The sequence below is a fragment of the Hippocampus zosterae genome, chromosome 10, assembly GCF_025434085.1.
Source record: "Hippocampus zosterae strain Florida chromosome 10, ASM2543408v3, whole genome shotgun sequence".
NCBI lineage: Eukaryota > Metazoa > Chordata > Actinopteri > Syngnathiformes > Syngnathidae > Hippocampus > Hippocampus zosterae.
The window spans coordinates 8,571,528-8,589,345 of record NC_067460.1 but is presented as its reverse complement, the minus strand read 5'-3'; the positions used below and the strand labels follow the sequence as shown (position 1 = coordinate 8,589,345).

General features: G+C 45.5%; 2 protein-coding genes across 6 annotated transcripts; one reads left to right on the top strand and one right to left on the bottom strand.

Annotated features, from left to right (window-relative positions):
• The first annotated feature begins 130 nt into the window (after positions 1-130).
• Positions 131-10,497, top strand: fbxo46 (F-box protein 46). The gene is made up of 3 exons (XM_052078899.1): positions 131-584; positions 6,368-6,992; positions 7,073-10,497. Exons 2-3 carry the CDS (start codon positions 6,513-6,515, stop codon positions 8,891-8,893), a joined length of 2,301 nt encoding a protein of 766 aa, XP_051934859.1. The 5' UTR covers positions 131-584; positions 6,368-6,512; the 3' UTR covers positions 8,894-10,497.
• Positions 10,498-11,627: 1,130 nt separating this feature from the next.
• On the bottom strand, positions 11,628-17,685 carry si:dkey-260j18.2 (uncharacterized protein LOC325231 homolog). Of its 5 annotated transcripts, none has more exons than XM_052078917.1 (6): positions 17,366-17,685; positions 16,991-17,152; positions 16,650-16,803; positions 16,425-16,503; positions 15,541-15,768; positions 11,628-14,532 (listed from the first exon to the last, which is right to left on the bottom strand). In XM_052078917.1, the coding sequence occupies exons 3-6, from the start codon at positions 16,801-16,803 to the stop codon at positions 13,038-13,040; spliced, it is 1,956 nt and encodes a 651-aa protein (XP_051934877.1). In that variant the 5' UTR covers positions 16,991-17,152; positions 17,366-17,685; the 3' UTR covers positions 11,628-13,037. The 5 variants fall into 5 exon arrangements, with proteins under 5 accessions (XP_051934877.1, XP_051934879.1, XP_051934878.1 ...); XM_052078919.1 differs by having other exon boundaries at positions 17,450-17,685; XM_052078918.1 differs by having other exon boundaries at positions 17,235-17,439.
• Positions 17,686-17,818: the final 133 nt, after the last annotated feature.

Below are 17,818 nucleotides of genomic sequence, written 5' to 3'. Positions count from 1 at the left end.
ACAGGAGCGTTGTGGTATACTTTTCCGAGTCCAAAGTCGGAAAAGATCAACTCCCCATGTTCCTCGAATGCACCATAAGAGTGGACGCGAAAAGCAGTGGGGGGAGCCGTGCACACGCCATATATGGGCACACCACCGACTTTCGTTTGCTATTGGCTGGCCGCCTTATGCAGCTGCTTGTCAACAAGATGGCCTTCCTCCTTCAGTCGTTTTGACACTGATTATTTTGGTATCCACGCACACATACCGTAAACGCTTGTGTCACTTCTAAATACATAGAAGGAGAGGGGCTGCTGAGAGTCCTAACAAGGTATACAATCCGCTAGGCTGTGTTCAGAGAACTGACAAGCCTCGATAGCAGCCACCGCCGCTTCGAGAAGATTGACAATAGAAAGTACTGTAGTTGCTGTCGACGTTAGCCCGAGCGGCAGCTAGCTTAGCTACGTGGACGCGAACACTTAAAGTCGTGTCACCTGCAATTCACTACACAAACTGGTTTGGCTACAAGAAGCATTACGAGGAAAGTCTTATCATCGACGCTTTAAGAGCCGCGACGTTTGCTTGTGAAGGCCATAGTTATTGAGGTAAGAGTGCAAACGAAATCCGACGCCAGTGTTTGTGTGTTTTTTTCACCTTATCTTGCTGACCACTTTGCAGGTATATTAATATATGTTAACATATAAAGTTAGCAAGCTTGTTAGCAACTCTGTAGTCGGCTATTTACCTAACCTCCCGTATGCGAACTCGCTAAAATAAACACCAATTAAAGTACAATTTCTTCGTCTTTGGAAGCCATTAAAGATCACACACATAAGGATCTGAAAGTTTGTCCTAAACAATGGACACATCGTGGTTCTGTGACGCTAAATCGGCTTCAATTGGCTAATTGGGTAACGTGCTACTGTATTGTCACGACTTGCTCAACGAGTACGCAAATAAACTCACCCAAAATACATAACAGCATATATGCTATGTCTTATTTGAACGTAGGATTGATTTAATTGTATATTTTGTAATTTAAATAAACACGATCGTTCATATGGCCTTCTGCTATGGACAACGTTCAAAACATCATTTATTCACTGACACTAAGTATAACGGAAACACATATACAATTAAACCGAATTAAAGACTGTTTTAAGACACATCCACCCATCCGTTTTCTGATCCGCTTACCCTCACAAGGGTCACGAGACGTGCTGGAACCTACCCCAGCCGTCCTCGGGCAGTGAGGGGGTGACACCCAGAACTGGTTACTAGCCAATCGCAGGGCTAACATTAGACATACAACCATCCTCGCTCACACTCAGGCCGAGGGACAATTAAGAGTGTTCCATTAACCTGCCATGCATGTTTTCGGAATGCGGGAGGAAACCGGAGTACCCGGAGAAAACCCATTCAGGCACGGGGAGAACACCCAAAATCTACACAGGAAGGCCGCAGCCGGAATCAAACCCGTCACCTCTGCGCTGTGAGGCCGATGAGCTAACCAGTCGACCACACCGCGCCATATGTGTGTGTATGTATGTATGTATATATATATATATATACCTGTATATATATATATATATATGCGCACACATATACAGGGCGGCCCGGTAGTCCGGTGGTTAGCATGTCGGCTTCACAGTGCAGAGGTTTGATTCCAGCTCCCTGTGTGGAGTTTGCATGTTCTCCCCGGGCCTGCGTGGGTTTTCTCCGGGTGCTCATGCATGGCAGGCTGATTGGACGCTCTAAATTGTCCCTAGGTGTGAGTGTGGGCGTTGTTGGATGGTTGTTCGTCTCTGTGTGCCCTGTGATTGGCTGGCAACTGATTCAGGGTGTCCCCTGCCTACTGCCCGAAGACGGCTAGGATAGGCTCCAGCACCCCCCACGACCCTTGTGAGGATCAAGCGATTCGGAAAATGGATGGATACATATATGTATACCGGTATACACTGTGTGTGTGTTTGTGCGTGCATGTATTTATGTGTACATGTGTAAATCTCCTAGTCGGACATTCTGACTGGGTGCGCCGATTGAATTTGAACAGATACAAGTGTGTCTGTGAGATGCCACAATGGTTCATGTGTTTGACGAATCAAAGTCTAACTTTTAATGTTATCACTGTGTCGGCCTGTCGCGAGAATTACTATATTGACTTATTGTTGGATAAAACAAACAAAAAAATGGGCACGGTAGTTCTTTCCAGACTCGACGAATTGCCAATTACCTGTATGTTACTTTATGTTCATCAACATTGAGTGATGTTACTTCTTTCCTCTCCTCTCCTCTCCTCTCACTCAAACTGGTGTGGAAGGCAGGACTTAAAAGACAAATGCACAGGAACAACTGACCACTGCTCTGAATGGTGCACACAGCTCATTAGCGTCTATATGTTGGCGGTGCGCATTTAATATCCATCCATTCATTTTCTGATCAACTCATTCTCACTCGCTCTTCCATTAACCTGCCATGCATTTTTTTTGGAATGTGGGAGGAACCTGGAGTATCTGGAGAAAACCCACGCAGGCACAGAGAGAACATGCAAACTCCACACAGGGAGGCTGGAGCCGAAACCGAACCCTGCACCTCTGCACTGTGATGCTAACGCTCGAACCAGGCGACCACTGGGCCGCCAGCATTTAATACCCATGTTTGGTAAAGAGCAGACTTCCTGCTGAGGTTCTTGTAAAACATATTTCAAATGTCCTTAAATTTTAGCCCACATAACCATTTAACATTTGTATATTTCCACTTAGCAAAACTCTTGCTTGTGTATTTTGCCAGAGAGCACATGTACATCGGTAAAAGGATGTCCCCAAGGTCCCAGCTCTGAAGTTTTGTTGGCTGCTTTTGTGCTAGGCCAGGATTTGGCGGATTAGTTTGATGCAGATAGCTTAAATCCAGACCTTCTTTTTCAGGAAGTGTTTCAAATGAAGCTTGTGTTTAATGTAGCTTGGTACTCGGACTGCTGTGGTTCACCACTTTGTTATATTGAACATTGATGGGCATATTGAATATGTCGTGCTTTTTATGAACACTTTATGAGGATTTTGACTTTTTAACATAATTAGATTGTTGTCACTCCTGTTTTGTTCAGTCTTTAAAGTAACACAGCAAATGAAAACGAGCAGAATGATCTACCATGAATAGTTTTCACAGTTTGATTAAGGGCCTGGACCAATGGTCCGGATCGTCAGGTTCGGTGGGTCTCACCAAGTAGCCTTGTATTAAACTATACAAAGTGAATGGAAAAATAGACATGAAATTTATTACAACTATGATGCTTTCAGCACAGTTTTGATTACATTCGACACCTTGTTAAACACATTTGAAAGCATAGTGGAACATAAAGTAGAGTGAGTAGGACATTTCCACACCCATTTTCAAATGCTAGGTTTTTGTGAGGTAAGAAGTTACATCAAGAAATCATTTCAAAACTTTTCCTCCTTTTAATATGACTTACCCCATATATTCATTCATTAAAAAAACAAATGGAAATCTCACGTCAAAATTGAATTCAAATATCTGTGGTTGGCATCCATTGATTGTGTCTATCTTGAGCCCCAAATGACCGGCTCCGCAGCCTGTGCTGACCCACTGACGCTGCAAACCGGCTGGCATACCCTAAAAACTGTTTATGATAAAGTGCTCTATAAATATAGTTGCATTGAGTTGAGATACAGTACTAGTGTAGCCTGTACTACCGGAGACAAATTCCTTGTGTGTTCTACATACTTGGCCAGTAAAAATGATTCTGATTCTGAAAGTGTGATTAGCCGCTCAGGCATTGCTGTAGACGGCAGGTAGTAGTCACAAGGACGAATGTGAATTGCACAACTTTCACACATTTCATAGGTACATTGAAGTGATGTGCTTAAGTTCAGTGCAATTACAGACTTGCCCACGTCAGTCGGGCTCATTCCCCTATTGGACATGAGGGACCCACCAATCGGAAGGCCTGCCTGCCTGCCTTCCGATTCCCAAAAGGAGGGAGTGGAGGGAATACAAGTGCTAGGTAGCGATGGACACTTCATGACTTAAAAAAAAAAAATCGGAACATTCATGACATTAGCAGTGTAATGAGTCGCTTTTAGTGATTTCTATAACGTTGGTGTTGGCTCATTCACAGTTTTGCATTTTAATTTGTTTGTTCGAGGCCCAAAATGTGAATTGCGACTCTCATACTTTAACGCAAAACAGCTTATTTCAAGCCTTGGAGACGTGTCCTTTTTCAGACACGAGCCTTATTGACCTGTTGCAGCTACATCACTTGGTCAGTGCAAAGTGACGTGCGGCAAAAGATAAATAGACTTCCAAATAGAAGTGGATGGAAAATGGAGTAACTTAGCGACTGTATGTTATTTTTGCCCAACTAGCCATTACATCCAACACTTCAACTGCTGCCTGCTGTGTTCACTGTTTTAATCAAATCGTCGACTTTACTGGAGTTTACAGCGCATGACCTCTATCATTATGTTTTTAATGCCGCATCCCCTTACTCTGGAGCTAATTTAAAAGCTTATAAAAGTATCTACACAATTCTTATCAGACAGCAAAAATCTGTTCATTCGTTATGTTGGCGAAAGAAATCCTTAACTTACTGCAGAGGGTTAATAAAGTATTACGTTCCAACCTAAATTAACACAGATTTTGCTCTACACCTTGTCACAATTCTTTATTCTTGTCTTTTTTTAATAAATCCGAATAGCCGGTTTATTCGATAGAAAATAGGAATACCTAAACACTCAACAGCGGCAGCTCTATTGCCAAGCTGTACTAGAGATTTAATAGTTGCTCTCATATCTTCCATGTAGACTAAAGACATTGAAATCAGCTGTACGAGCACAAGCTAATGAAAGGGGCATAGTTGCTCTTTTATGACAGTCTCACTGAAGTCGTTGCATGTTTGGACCTGCACATGTGGAGAACATTGCACAGACATGACAAGTTAGATTAGTGTACATTTTCTTTCCCCCAGTTTTTAACATCTTTGGTCAATATGTTACTCGCACATCTGTCAAGTCTGTTTCAAGGGTGTAGTCAGTGTTCTAATTGTCTTGTTTTGGTTTGTCCTAAAGAGTACCTGAGGTTGCTGGATGAGCTATACAGTATATGTGGCTTGAAGCTGTTTTTAGCAGCATAGAAAGCCTTTTGCAGTGAGCCAAACTCATTGCTGTAATACCTCTTTGCCCTTTTAAGTGCGCCTGTGCATACTTTACGACCCCAAAAGCTGGCATTACTGCGGAAGCAAAAGCATTTTGGTTGCACTTGCCCTGGAGCATCGTCAGAATCAAGGGGACAGGACAAGAAGACTGTAGCAGTTTTACCGCTACCCCACCCCCTTCGATTCTTTGCTGAAAATCGGTTCAGCAAATGCCTGCATGCTCCTTATGTTGCTTTGCGTTAAGCAGTCCTATTTGATCCACAAAGATTCAGCAGAGGACGGACCATTATGTTGCATCTAATCTGTTTGATACAGACGCCAAACCTGAAATGGAATCTCTTTATTTGATTTTGACGGGCGAGGCACAGGGAGAGGATGTGATTTGCTGTATGGAGCTTCATTTTAGTTAGATGCTGGGCATTTGTCATGAAGCGCGTATTCATTTTGAAGGTACCGTATTTTTCGGATTATGCGTCGCTCCCGATTATAAATCGCACCAGGCAAAAAATGCATAATTAAGAAGGAAAAAAACAGTCACACTGGAGTATAAGTCGCATTTTTAAAATCCTACACCAAAAACATACATGTCATCTTGAAAGGCAATTTAAAATAAACAACAGGCTGAATAAATGTACTGTGTACAAACGTTACATGACTGACATGCCTGGTAAAGTCAGTCACGACGTAACATATTAAGAGATATTCAGATAACTCTAGCATAAAGAACATGCTAACAAGTTTACCAAACTATCACTTTCACTCCAAATCACTAAATCCAATGAAATCTTAATTCGTTGTGTCACTTTTAAACAACTCCCCCAACTCGGGAGGGAGACGAGTTAGACGTCGCCTACGTCAGACTCGTCGTCGATTTATCAACACAGGTCGGGAGCGCCCTCTTGTGGTTTAATGTGAAAATAACACCTGAAATGACATAATCATGTGTTAATAATTTCACACATAAGTCGCTCCGGAGTATAAGTCGCACCCCATGCCAAACTATGAAAAAAACTGTGACTTGTAGTCCGGAAAATACAGTAGTTTACTTTTGTCCAGTGTCTTTTATGCTTGAGAAAAATGACAATGTATCGAATGTGATTCGCTTCGAACCTATATTAATGAGGTTCGCACCTGTCGAAATATTAATGATTTAAATCATTATGCTTTCTGTTTCCTTACAACTTCATTCTCCCTCTTCTCACTGTCCTCTTAATCCAGGTTGCATGCTTGATCTAAGGGAAGCTCTGTGGCAAACAGTTCCCCACAGGGCAGCACTGAGATAGGACTCTGACCATGAGCGCGCTGGTTGTGGGTCCCTGCAGGCCAGCATAGCTGCTGGCATGTTCCAGAGGTCCGCATCCTGATGGACCGAGACACCTTCTCTCACATCCGTCTGTGGTGCCCACGCCCCTTTGGCACCTACTCTCAGAACAAAGCCAGGAGTCCTGGCGCAGGGGGCAATGTTATAGCCGTAGGTGGGGCAGGGTCTTCCTCCCTCTGCAAGGGTGATCCCCCTCCTGGTGCGAGGAGGGCCGGAGATGGCGTAGAAGATGGAGGAATTCTCGTGGGTGTGCAAGAAAACAATGTAAAAGTGGAGGATGTGGGCTCTGAGAACACACCACCTGAACCTGAACTTAACTCTGGCTCCCAGATTCAAAGTCAGCCCGCAATGCCCACATCCTCTCCTTCACCGCTCCCTTCTTCTGGGACTCAAATGGAAGATGGTCGAGTGCTGCTGGACACCTGGTATGTCATTAAACCAGGAAACACTAAGGAGAAGATTGCCTTCTTTGTGGCACATCAGTTTAGTGGGGCAGGCCAACCCCGACCCAGCGCCATGAAGGTAAGACGAGAAACCAAAAATGTGTGTTGAGTTCAAGATGTTTTTCCAAGTACCTCTCGTTCTTCTTTTTTCCACCACAGGTTAAAGGCAACTGGGCAACTGACTGTAGTAAAGCAAAAAGGCGAAGAAGATGCTCATCCTATGACCCACCAAACCGTACACTTGCCTCTGAAACGCACCTCATCCACGGCTCCTCTGAAACACCCAAAGCACTCCCTGCAAGCCCTGATCAACCAGCAATCGATGGGGCGACTGAGACCGACCTGCTGTCAGTGGCTCAGATGGTTGCCTTGGTTGAACAAAGGACAGCCATGGCCCTCCGGAACATTGTGGCTGTACACGGAAACCAGCACCAGCCCTCCATTTCCAGTCAAGAGCAGGGCTTTACCCCTCACCAGCACACATTACTCCGGGAAACGGAATCGGAGCCCTCGCGTTTGTCCTTCATGTCTGACAATTCGAAAGGCCAATCTTCCAAAGAAGTCAAGGAATTATCCGCTCCCATTCAGACGGACCAGGAGCTGGAGGAACAGCAAGAGTCATGCCGGGTTGCACAGGCCATCGCGCACTTTGAGTCTCAGAATCTGGAGAATCGCCTCCATATGGGCGCCGGTTCAGCTATTGGCTTTTCTCATCGAGACAGGGAGCTGAGAGGAGGAGCGGAGCCCAGTCATGTAGCTCCTCCGCCGCCCCCAAAGCACAGCCAAGGGGAGGTGAGGATAGCTTTCAGAGTGTCAAATCTGGACCCTTGTTCTCAGCTGGAGCCGGCAGGCCGGTCACGCTGTATGTTTATGAGTTGCGCAGGCGGGAGTAGCCAGGCGGCAGCCAGATCGAAGGAGAAAATTACCTGTGACCTCTACCAGCTTGTCAGCCCCTCTTCAAGAGACCCCAGCAGCCTACTGCTTGCCGCCACGACTCCTGCGCCTAAACCAGATGGAGACCTTCATCACTATGACAGGCAGACCTGTGGCAGCCCGGAAACATCCCAGGAACCTTCTTCTGGGGAGAAAATATCTCTTGGGGTGGGTCGGGAGCGAGTGACGGGATTTCACGTGGAAGTCGTGGTGACGGGGGCTGTGGACCAATGTGTGTTTTATGGCAAGGACAGTACAGAAAATGTTCAGGAGGAGACTGTGTGTTTTGCTATGTCTGGTGGGGGAGGAACGGTTGGCTCCACCGACCACTCATCAGAGGATCCTCCTCCAGGACAGCTCTTTTTCTTTCCATCGCCACGAGTGGCAGAGGAGGAATCAAATGCAACGGCTTCTGGCAGGGTTTCGGGATTATGCTCTCTGGACTGTGCCAACAGCAGCAGCCCAGGAGCAGGAGTTCCGTGCTCAGGAGAGCGCGCACCTCGACCGGACTCTCCTCGAGCCAGTGTTGGGGAAGATTGTTCAGACCCATCGCTGTGTCGCCTCTATCGCCACGTCTCCCATGATTTTCTGGAGATCCGCTTTCAGATTCAGCGCTTGCTGGAACCTCGCCAGTATATGCTGCTGCTCCCTGACCACATCATGGTCAATATCTTCAGTTACCTTCCTACCCGCTCCTTGGCAGCCCTCAAGTGCACCTGCCACTACTTCAAGGTGCTGATCGAGACCTACGGAGTGCGAGCTGTGGACTCTCGCTGGAATCAAGACCCCCTTTATCGAGATGACCCCTGCAAGCAGTGTAAACGCCAGTATGAGCGTGGGGATGTTTCACTGTGCCGATGGCACCCTAAACCTTACCACCATGACCTGCCTTATGGACGTTCTTACTGGATGTGTTGCCGACGTACGGACAAGGACACGCCAGGATGTCGTGTCGGACTTCACGATAATAACTGGGTCCAGCAGCCTGTTGATGGCTCTCAGCCCGTCCGATTCAAGAGAGAGGTCAGACGGGAAGAGGCCAGGTAGAAGAGTCAACATTTTTGCCTCTCATTTCTTCTGCTTACCCCGCGTCATTTCTACTCCAAGGATGAGCATGAAAAAGGTGAAAAGAGAGAAATAATCACTCCAGGACGTTCATTCCACCTCATATCTTGTTGCTCTCAACATGGTTGAGTGGCAAAGAAGGAACAAAAAGAGGTGTGCCACACCATGCCCCCCCCCCCCCACCCCACCCAAGTCCTACAGAATTTCTCTCCTCACTGTACTACAGAGTGGCACATTATCAGATGTGCCTCCCTACCAGTTTTGGGGTCTCTTTTTGCTGCTGTCTGTTTGCCCTGTTCCAATGCCTCTCGCGTGTCAGGATTACTGCTCAACTCCGTGCATTGGAGGTCGTCAGAAAGTTCCTGTGACAAGTTTGCAGTGTATTTGATTGAGATTAGCATTAAGTGACAAATAGAAATGTAATGCCCTAGAGCCTGGTTTTTGTCCCAAGACTTTTGTCTCCGTTCTGTGTTAGACCACCAACTTCCACACGCTGATTGGGTTCAGCGCAGCCGATTTCATAAACTAACTGTACTGAACCCACCATGCCAAACCATTCAGTGTGGAATGTCCAGCGTTGCTAAAGAAATGTGATTGTATGCGGCAAACTTGATATTCCACCATATGGGCTCTGGCATGCACCATGCATTTCTATTTCTCTGAATGTGCTGTATTTATTGTCGATCAGTCCCCCTGATAATGCTGCTGAAACCCCATTGGCTGTGTCACTGATGTTATTTCTGGAAATGACATACCATTAGTTGATACAGTCTCATATACTTTATCAGCCCCCCCCCCCCCGATTCTGAACCTACTTTAGTTGACCAGCCGTCAACAGGAGAAACAAAGGACTAATTCTGGGAGATACAATGTACAGATTAAGATCAGTGGGATTAAGACAAAAAAAAGAAATGTCGCTTTTTATGATTGACTGACTTGCTTGTTTGCCTTTTTTAAATGGGGATTGTCTTTTTTTGGGTGTACAAGAATGTTTGCTGTCCTGTTGTCCTACAGGACTTTGCTCATTATCAACTGGTCCTCTTTCCCAAATCACAAAAGAATGTTTTTGTGTTTTACGCATCATTGTTTAACTTGTCCATCTCACTTTTTCCTTCTCCGTCCTCCAACTGGGCAGAGGGTAGTGTTGGCCATTGGCCACATTGCTCTTATGTTAAACCAACCAACACAGAACATAGAAACTTTCCAACAACCTCCAGCCTTAAATCCCCCCCCCCCCCCTTACCTCCAATTCCCCTGCAGGAGGCATCAGATACCTCACAGATGGTCAAAAATATTAGGTGTTGCACCGTAACACACACACACACACCTTTTTTAAAGGGGTTTAATAGACGCTTCATAAAATTAAATTAAAAAGTCCTCTCTTCCTTCAGCTTTCTCCCCTGCTTTTTGACCACCACATCCCAACAACCTGACATTATCGTGTTGCTGAAACTCTGCATGAAGGTGGGACAATGGTTTGATCGTCATGGGAGATATCCGTTGGTTCCAGATATGATCAACTCTAATGGGAAATATTGGCATAAATGTAAAAGAGGTGATGATTAAAACTGGAAATCCAACATTGACATGGTTTCTGTGGTGTTTCATGTGTGGAAAGAAAGACTGAAGTACTGACGACAGGCATAGAATTACGGTTGGATCGGATGAATGGTTTAATTGTCATCAAGTCAGGACTAAAATTGTGAAGAAAAAACTGGCTGACGCAATGAATGTCGTTGAATCAATGTCTACCAGAACTGTAATATAAATGTAAATACACCAATCTTACACAGGACTCCGTGGTTGCAAATGTAGAACCAGCTTAATTTGTGCATTATATTTAACAAGGTGCAGGAATAGAATGAGAAGGTTTTATCATTTGTAACATTTTAAAGATGATATTGTCAACAGGAGCATCATAGAGTCCTAGATTTGTCAGAATTCATTTTGGACACCATTTGAATAGAATAAACTGAAACCAGCTGCTCATGTTGCCCATGTACAGACATTGTTATCATTTCTAAAACCCATTGCCCTTGTTGATAGACACGTGGTGTGGAATGCTTAGCTGTGGTAGTTTTTGTACCGGCACAACCTCCATCTAATACAAAACAGGATGCCATGCAGGATACCTGTGGTGAAGATGATGCAGCACAACCCATCAGAATAGTCATGCGCTTCATTTTACCTCTCTTATTTCATAAAGCACTTAATCAACAATCAACACATAGAACGAACAAAGTTTAATTTGTATTGCAGTTAAAAAAAAAAACTAACTGGAACTGATGGCAGAAAAACGACTTCACGGAAGGATGGAGCATGTGTAAAGTGTAAAGAGCTGGTGTTGAGCAGATTTACCACTTTAGAACAGGAAAGCCCCTAATTTTCCACATACATAACAATGACACACAGGAAAAAAAACGTTTGAATATACAAATCCATTGTGGCAAGACAATTTTGCACAAGTTTAAGCTCTAAACGAGATTGCCTTTGATTTATTTTTAGAATAAGCCTAGTCTCTTTAAATGAGTTGAAACATGCAAATTACACTGCAACTCAATGAATACAATAGAGGCAAAATCTTGAACTTCATCAGTGCGTTTTCCGCGCATGAATTCAAGCTTCAGCTTTAACATAAGTACTCTTCAAATAATTGAAACTGTGTAATCCATATTCGACCCCCCAAAAAACAATGCACTTTTGAGTGACGCTAGAGAAGTATTGCACTTTTTATTGGATGAATGGTTATCCTCTGCCAAGACAGGACATAGTGACAAAATTATCCATTTTGAGCAAACATAACATTTGCACCATTCCATCACCTCTGGCAACCGAGCATTCAAATTTCTTGGGTTACTTCCCGCTAAGTGAACTATCAACTAACTAAAAAGTTGGCCAATGTATAATTTTGTGCTTCACTGAAATTAATTTAGTAGAAGGTCTGTGGAACTTTCTTAGATTGACTGGATGATAGCTTGAGAAAACTAAAAAAAAATTACAAATAAGGTGCAATGTTGTAGATTTTTGAGGTTCTACAACCTTTTTACATTCATTCACAAGTCCAATCCCTGAAACGAAACACATATAAGATGCCTTAGTTCAGGGGTATCAAACTCCGGACCCGGGGGCCACGTTCCTGCATGTTTTCCATCTTTCCCTGCTGCAGCACACCCGATTCAAATAATCAGTTCACCGGCAAGTTCGACGGGACGTTGAAAATGATCCTGATCATTTGACTCGGGTGTCGGCGGGAACCATCTAAAACATGCGAGGACAGCGGCCGTCGAGAACTGGAGTTTGAGACCCCTACTATCCAACAGCAATTTCCAAATCAATCGGAACATCTACATAAACTAAGAGCGTAACGGGGGCTCACGAACACCGTAAATGAGAAAACAGCCTTTCGAGGTGTTTGCTTGTTGAGATTTTAGATTTTCTTCATTATGTTCAGCAGGCTCTATTTAGGGATGCATTGGCTTAAGAGGCAGTAATCAAGTCAGGTAATGTGATTAGTTTCGTTGAACTAAATGACCACATATCCGAATTGGCCGACTGGTTGTGCATCTACCTGGACAGTTGCTGTTAAATTCACATATCAAAATATTTAACAGGATTCACATAATCATCACAGCTTGTGCCACTCTGGAGTGACTGGTTTTGAGTTTTGCAACCAATAAATAAAACAATTGCGTTCGTGTCATTTGCTTGTGGAGCCTGCGCAGGACTTGCTTGTTGTCAGCTGAACCGCATAGACATGGTTCAAAAGAACTTCAAATCAATCAAAAGTAAATACTGAACAGAGAATAGTAGAAACAATCATAGTCATAAAACCATTTGTTCAGGTTTCTTAAAAATGCCTTAAAATTACAGAACAACTCAAGTATTTTGTCTTGCAACAGAGCTGTGTTAAATGCTAGACGCTCAACACTAGATGAATTCAAAACAATAAAACCAATGTCAGGATTTCAGTGTAAGGTGATAAAAGTACATTTAGGCCCATTGACCCTTTTAGCCCCATCATCGGTTTCTACGATCTATACGGTGCGGTTGCAATTCGACTTTTTGTGAAATGGTGACCAAGTTGAAGCCGTCACCTTATCTTGAGTTGCGAGCGGTTCCCGTCAAGCTACTCATGCACAACGCAGTTTTCTTTGGCTCGTCTCAGTCTGGACAGGATGTGTTTCTTAGGGAACTTAAGGGTGGTACACCCAAATTGACTGACCCCTCCCGTGTCTCCGGGGAGTTTCTCACGTCTCTGCACCCAGCTGCGCCAGCCGGGCTTCCAACAGTACACACTGTCATAGAACCGGGAGCCGTTTTCTCCGCCCAAAACATAAATCCTCCGTTTCCACCTGGCTACGCCCCCGGCGGCAATCCTCCGCGGCAAGCCGGGGAAAATCACAGGGCTCGGTGCTCTATCGCTGCCCCCACCTGCGCCTGCGCGCTGCTCTGCAGAGACCGTTACCCCTCCGCCGGTCACCTCTCGCTCCACGCCGAACGCCCGGCCCTCCCTGAAAAACAGCACGCGGCCAGTTGCGTCCAATGTCTCCAGATTGGTGTAGTTTCCATCGAGGAACTTAGTGGTGTCCCTGATGTATCCGCCGATGGCACAGACTCCTCCTCGCACTGCTACACCTCCAGCAAGGCAGGTAGCGCCAGAGTCCAGAGCCACTCGAGTCCAGCAGTCTGTAAGTGTGTGATAAATAAGTACACCTGAGTGGACCACAGCGCGGTTCTGTTCAAGTGTGGTCCCGCCTAAAAGGTAGAGTCGTCCCCGCAGAGCTGCGCAGGCGAAGGCGCGCAGGGGGAGGGGTAACCGAGGACCCGCTGCCCACTTCAGTGTCGTCAGCTCCAGGGTCTCACTGGAGTCCAGTAGTGCCGAGCGATTGCTTCCCCCCAAGGCGTAGAGGGACTCGCCGCAGCTCAGCAGGCCCAGCATACACCGGGGTAGGCCCATGGAAGGGCGTTCTGTCCAGCGGTCCAGCACAGCGTCGTATTCGTGCACAGCTGAAGACACTGAGCCGGTCCCTAGAATTCCACCTGCTACAAACAGCCTTTCGCCCACAGCCGTGCAGCCAGGACTTACGAGTGAGCCCAACGCTGCCAGCTTCTCCCATTTCCCCGTTCTCGGGTCGAAGCAGTCCACGGTGTAGTCTCGTGCGAGTAATCTCTCATCTTCCCTCGGTGTCAGATCCACGCAAACAATCTTTTTCTCAAACATTCCTTCCCTTGGACGCAGAGGCCCTCCCAGGCCCTCCCCGGCTGCGGCGAGGCCCAACTCCTGGCTCAGTCTTCGACTCTCCTCCTGCGACAGCAGTCCCGGACGCAGGTGGTGAAGTAGCGCTGGCATGTGGGCGTAGCGATCCAACGGTTGGTGCTCAGCCCAGCGCCTTGCTGCATCGTACACCTCCGCCTCGGAATCTACTCCCAAACGGTCCGAACTCAGGAGGCTACCGAGGGTGCTGTGATCAAGGAGAAGGAAGTCTTTATGACGGGACACACGTGGGAAGTGTTGGGCCACCAGTCGCAGGGAGGCACGGAGCAACACCTGGTCGTGGTGAGATCGAGCTAGGGAATACATCCCCAGACAGTTGTCCACTGACAAGTGCTCAAATAGAAACCTGGAGGAAAAACATTCCAAAGGGAAATAAATTAGTTCACTCCACTTGTACCATTTGTTTCAACTCTTCCGAAACAACAAAGCGCTCATCCTTTTGGCGTCACCAAATCGGAGACGGCCTTTGAGCTACTCATATTGTTTGTGACAATGGATCTTTGCAAACAATGTACCAAATGCACAGCAACTCATTCAGCATTTCCGGTGGAAAGGCGTGTTTGGTTTTTGCTTGTTTCAAGCTACTGGGATGCCCGCTTGGGAAAAATAACATCATTCGTGACATTTGAGATATTGTGGGCTTGTGCTGTAGTTTCTGTTAAATAATCCGGTTATTGTGCATTTCAAAATATAAGTCGCGACTTTTTGAAGGCAAAGGTATCCAGTCGTCTCTGTGGTGAGCCGGCTGATAGGTTCACTGAGTCAACTCAACCTTTTATTTGAACACATTGAGCAGTGAGCCGTTAACGGAGATCGAAAATGAATACATTCTGAGACAATGTATAAGTGCAACAAAGAATTGGTGACATGACATTGCGGCAGTTAATAGGTTGTAATTATTATTTTCAAACCATCAACTTTGCTGCATGTGCATTGCGCACCATACAGTGACAATAAAGGCTTTCTATCCTATTGAAAGAACTCTATTGCGCATCTCCAAAAAGCTGCGCAAGCGGACTGCAAAACCGTGGATGGCTCATTAAATCAGATACCGTATGGTGACGATATTTGGATAAGTGGAAGAAACACAGTAAATATATTTTTAGTTTGACGCTGTCATTGTTTTCGCTCTGCCTTAGCCTAGCGACCGCAAATAAGCAACCGTCACACCCCAAATACAGTAATGGTGTAAGCATACAGTCCATTATTTTCAAAGACGGTAGGCATAGGAATGAAGATTATTATTATACTTTTCCAATAATGAAGGGTTCAGTGAATACAGGCATAATGCTGTCAGGGGTACCTCCAACAAGGATCAACCACTGACAACATCAAACCACAGATATGACTTCACCTGGAGCACAGGTCTTGCAGTGGCATAACCTGAAGGCGATTGGCGGCCACAAATAGATCCTCGGCGGTTTCCAGAGACAGCCCTGCCTCCCCGGAGTACACAAACTGGATGACAGTCTCCATGACAGATGGTGTCACTTCCTCCAGCCGAATCTCGGTGAGGCGAGACTCCACCAGAGGACTGGTGAACATGGCCCTGAAGTACGGGCTTACAGCTGCGAGAAGCACCCTGAACAGGCCAAAGAGGAAAGTTGTGGACATATGAAAACCCTTTTAATAGCCAATCACATGGAGCTGCAAAAACATGGCAAAAATGGCATACGAGGCCCATACACGTGCACAATAACTGCTTGTCGGCCATCTTATCTCAAAGTGTATTTGTAATACTCTGATTGGCCTGTACTGCATGAAAGCACAAAAAAGTGTATGGCAGTACCCTCAATGTTTTGAAATTATGAACGCCGCGCTTACTGCTTTTCCTTTGGTTGTTTTATATTTATGGCCTAAGAGTGTTTTTCATGCAAATATTTGCTGTAATTCTGACTTCACGACTGCATTACCGTACGGTAGGGATGGACTAGGGGGCGTTCTAAGTTACGTACAGATTCAGGTTTGTCACCGGCAAACGAATGGGCCCTTCAGTTACATTTATGGGAGTAATGAGCCCCCACTGGTCACTATAAACACCGGAGAAGCATTATCTTCTGACTTTGAGTGAGAATCAGGGCCGGTTGCCAGTAAACAGTAGGAGCCAACTTGGGCCTGGAGTACAAATTTATCTTGGCCCTATCTTGGAAGTACGTTAATCATAATTGCCTAGTCATTTTAGTGTATATCTGAGTACATGACAACCAACGTATGAGTTGTCGAATGTTGCAGTTGTACCTGTGACATAGGAATTTCTTTCCCTCGACAAGCAGGGTGACATCACACAGCTGCTGAGCTTCCAGGAGCTGCTTCAGTCCTGAGTATGCATGAAGAAAAACAGAGTGATGTAAGAACCACACTGAGCAGATGACAAGGGAGGTCATGGAAGGAAAGGAGTTAAACTGACTTGTCTGCAAGTCATGTCCTTGAAGGGTACCCCCTCTTTATTTGAGCCTGCCTCACCAATAGTGACGTAGTCTCCCAGCGGAGTGGTGCTGTCATCTGGAAAGTCCTCCTCCTCTGAGTCACTGTCTGAGAGAGGCTCCCCTCCTCCTCCATCCCCATCTTGCCATGGCTGGGGGCGCCATGTGACTGTTCCCCCACGCACAGCATTCATCTGAAGTGCAGTAAACACACGCCCAACATGTATTATTTGATTGCTGTGCAAGCCAAAGTTAACGATCGCTTAGAGAGTAGCCCAACTTAATTAAAAAAATACAATGAAGTGTGTGTGGGGGGGGGGGGGTATCTATCAAATAAGAAAACTGTATTTACATGGCAAGCTATTTTCATGTCAACACTACCTTTGCTCTTCTTCTCGTTTCCACCGTGAAGGCCGGTTGTGTCTCAATTCAACAGGAAAGTGTGAGGCACGTTGTAGAGGGCTTATTTGCACCCGAACACCCGTTTTACAGTCACAGATAGTACTGCGCTGCTCCGGGCTCAGCCGATAGCTATCGTCCAGCCTGCGGTGAAGACAGATCGGTCACACGCTGCTCATCCAGCCACAAGCACATCACTAAAGGATATACAAAAATGAGCGCACACGGGAACGATTCTCCTCCTGTTCATAACCCGTCCCGCCATAACAAGTGATTACTCCTGGGTGGCAAATAGTCTCGTGACATGCGACTCAATGATTATGAATCTTAAAAGAGGTTAGTTTTGGGAATACGGACCAAAAAATGTAAACTGAGTTCAGGTCCAGCCGTCCGCACTTGTCATATTAGACCGGATCACCGCAGCGCTTAGTTTCGGCTCACCTGATTGGCTGACCTTTAGATCGTGACAATATTTCAGCTTTCCGTACACAACTGCTAGAATGTTAATATTCCTACTCCCATCCTCTCGGTATGAAAAACCAAACAAACAAAAAAAAAACATCGAAAAAGTACACAGACTGTAAGTACATCGCATTTGTACACACAAATTATCAAGGAACAGTGGACGTTCAATCTAGTTTTGCTTCCGGAGTCGTGATGCCTTTTTGGACAGCTTCTGTGTAGTTTCTTTGAATACTTATCTTTTCGTAAGAGCGAGGACTGACCTACGAATTGCTTTTATATTCATACAACGAATTACTATGTCATAACCCTTATCACGTATGATTTTGTATTGCCTATTTTAAGATA

What these genes read in the sequence shown, in the direction of transcription:
- fbxo46 (XM_052078899.1), top strand. Translation starts at nt 6,513, where the DNA reads ATGGACCGAGACACCTTCTCTCACATCCGTCTGTGGTGCCCACGCCCC. An exon ending in CCCGACCCAGCGCCATGAAG is followed by an intron (nt 6,993 to 7,072) that starts GTAAGACGAGAA and finishes TTTCCACCACAG; the next exon opens with GTTAAAGGCAACTGGGCAAC.
- si:dkey-260j18.2 (XM_052078917.1), bottom strand. Translation starts at nt 16,803, where the DNA reads ATGAATGCTGTGCGTGGGGGAACAGTCACATGGCGCCCCCAGCCATGG. An exon ending in GGGAGACTACGTCACTATTG is followed by an intron (nt 16,504 to 16,649) that starts GTGAGGCAGGCT and finishes ATGCATACTCAG; the next exon opens with GACTGAAGCAGCTCCTGGAA. An exon ending in CTGCAAGACCTGTGCTCCAG is followed by an intron (nt 14,533 to 15,540) that starts GTGAAGTCATAT and finishes TTTTTCCTCCAG; the next exon opens with GTTTCTATTTGAGCACTTGT.